The sequence below is a fragment of the Penaeus monodon genome, chromosome 24 (assembly GCF_015228065.2).
Source record: "Penaeus monodon isolate SGIC_2016 chromosome 24, NSTDA_Pmon_1, whole genome shotgun sequence".
Taxonomy (NCBI): domain Eukaryota; kingdom Metazoa; phylum Arthropoda; class Malacostraca; order Decapoda; family Penaeidae; genus Penaeus; species Penaeus monodon.
In genome coordinates this window covers 11,744,507-11,746,478 of record NC_051409.1, presented here as the reverse complement: position 1 = coordinate 11,746,478, position 1,972 = coordinate 11,744,507, and the positions used below count along the sequence as shown (strand labels likewise).

General features: G+C 34.7%; 1 protein-coding gene across 1 annotated transcript in view; it reads right to left on the bottom strand.

The window, feature by feature from the left end:
- LOC119588855 (1-phosphatidylinositol 4,5-bisphosphate phosphodiesterase-like) overlaps positions 1-1,972 on the bottom strand; it is a gene marked incomplete in the record, with an annotated part of 69,524 nt that overhangs the window by 5,316 nt on the left and 62,236 nt on the right. The window contains 4 exon segments of the mRNA XM_037937493.1: positions 154-231; positions 233-319; positions 596-802; positions 1,442-1,599. Of these exon segments, the coding sequence (XP_037793421.1) occupies positions 154-231; positions 233-319; positions 596-802; positions 1,442-1,599 (530 nt within the window).

Below are 1,972 nucleotides of genomic sequence, written 5' to 3'. Positions count from 1 at the left end.
TTAAATTACAAAAAAGTATAGTAATAATGATGACTGACAATGAATGATCACAATTATGAGAAATCTTATATCAGTAATTCATATAATATAGAATTAAAACAAACCAAATCTTTCTATATATACAATTTAAGATATCATACACATTTCACTCACTTTACGGAAGAGGAAGGGTTCCTCATTGTACTGTGGGTTGAGACCATTTCCTGGGATCATTCGGGTTCTGAACTCCTTTCCTGATGGTGTCTGTTGGTAAGCCATACATGTCCACCTCCACATATGTGCCAACTTTCTTGTCTGACAAGAACTGACCAGCTATGACCTAGGAAAGAACAGATAGTTGTGAAAAAAGAAACAGAGAAATGAGGATTCCTCAACCATTTTTGAGTTATTAACATTATTCACTTTTCCTTGTAAATTCTCTTTCCTGAGCAAAATTTAATTATTGTGCATCAATGACTACTGAAAATAATATTAAGACTTCTGAACAGAATTACAGGACATGTTTTCAAGTACTAGAGATGAGTGTTTTTTATACAAGTTTATTCTACCTCTTACAGTATACATCTTTCATCAGCCTGCAAAAAAATAAACTTACCGACACAGCAACCTGAGCAGCAATCACACCATCTACAGGAGATTCTGCAAACGGATCAAAGGTTTTGTCTGTACGACGCATGAAATCAGGCTTGAGTAGGTATCCACAGTTTCCATTGTATTCAAACTTTCCCTGGTTTAACTGCATGGGCAGATCTGAGGTCTGGAAGTTCAGGGACACCATCTGACAGCCAGCATTCCAGAACACCTACCAACCAAGAGAACAAAATTTAGTTAGAGCAATTTTCTTGAAATATAGGAATTTTCTACTGATTTTTATGACACAGAAATAAATATACATCTTGGGTTCAGAATTGTGATCCTGTACAGTTGTAGCATGAGTTCTCAAAATCAATTTGTCATCTATGTAACTTCAGTTACTTCATAATCTTCTATAACAGCTTGTTACCATCAATAATAGATAATATATAACAACAGGTAAATTTTGAGTAAAATCTCCTGAGAACAGGTTTAGATTTGTGCGAGCCACTTTGTGCCAGGACAACTGTATTGTTCATGCTTGGGTGCACAAGACTTCATCCCAGTTATTGGCATATGGACAAAATGAGACAATACCAACATTTGGTATTATTGGCCTGCACATGATAGAACATTATCCTTTGCCAATGGGTTACAAGACAAAAAGAATCTGTAGTTCTCCAGCACGTGTGAACACTGGACAAAAAATGGCAAAAGTCAAAAACTTATCCATATTATAAAAATAACCAATGGAAAGATTTGATCTGAAATAACTATTATTAAAGTAGAAAAAAAAAGTCTTTTCCATCCTGTACGCAAATAATGCTCTAAACTTTGCAGTCCTTAAGGGGTTAACAGCAAAGCTCACCTGAGGCATGTAATTGGAGGAGTCCACTCTGGCTCCCTTGGGGTAAATTCTAGACATCTGTCGCTTGTTGTAGTTGACAAACTCAATAGCCTGTGTCTTGAGGTACCCTAACCCCATGGTCTCCGAAAATGAAGACATGTTGTGATGGACATTCTTTTCTGTGGGATTGAAGTGTGTGTAAATTTCCAAATAAAGGGGAGGATATGGCAAATTAGAAAAACAACTAACTGGGCTAAATAAAACAGATAAAACAATGTTAGGGACTCATACACACCTGAAAGGAAGTAAAGATTCAAGAAAAAATTACAAAATATCAGAAAGAACATCAGTTAATATAGTATTTTCTAACTTGATTTAACAGAGGAAAACATTATCAATTTCATTAACTATCATAGAGAAACTGCTTGGTATTAAGATAATCAATAAAATTATAAAGGAATAAAACTACCAACTGGATAATAATTCTACATAAGTTCACAGAATGAAGACCTTTTGCAGAAACAAGATCATATACAGCTACTTAAAAAATTT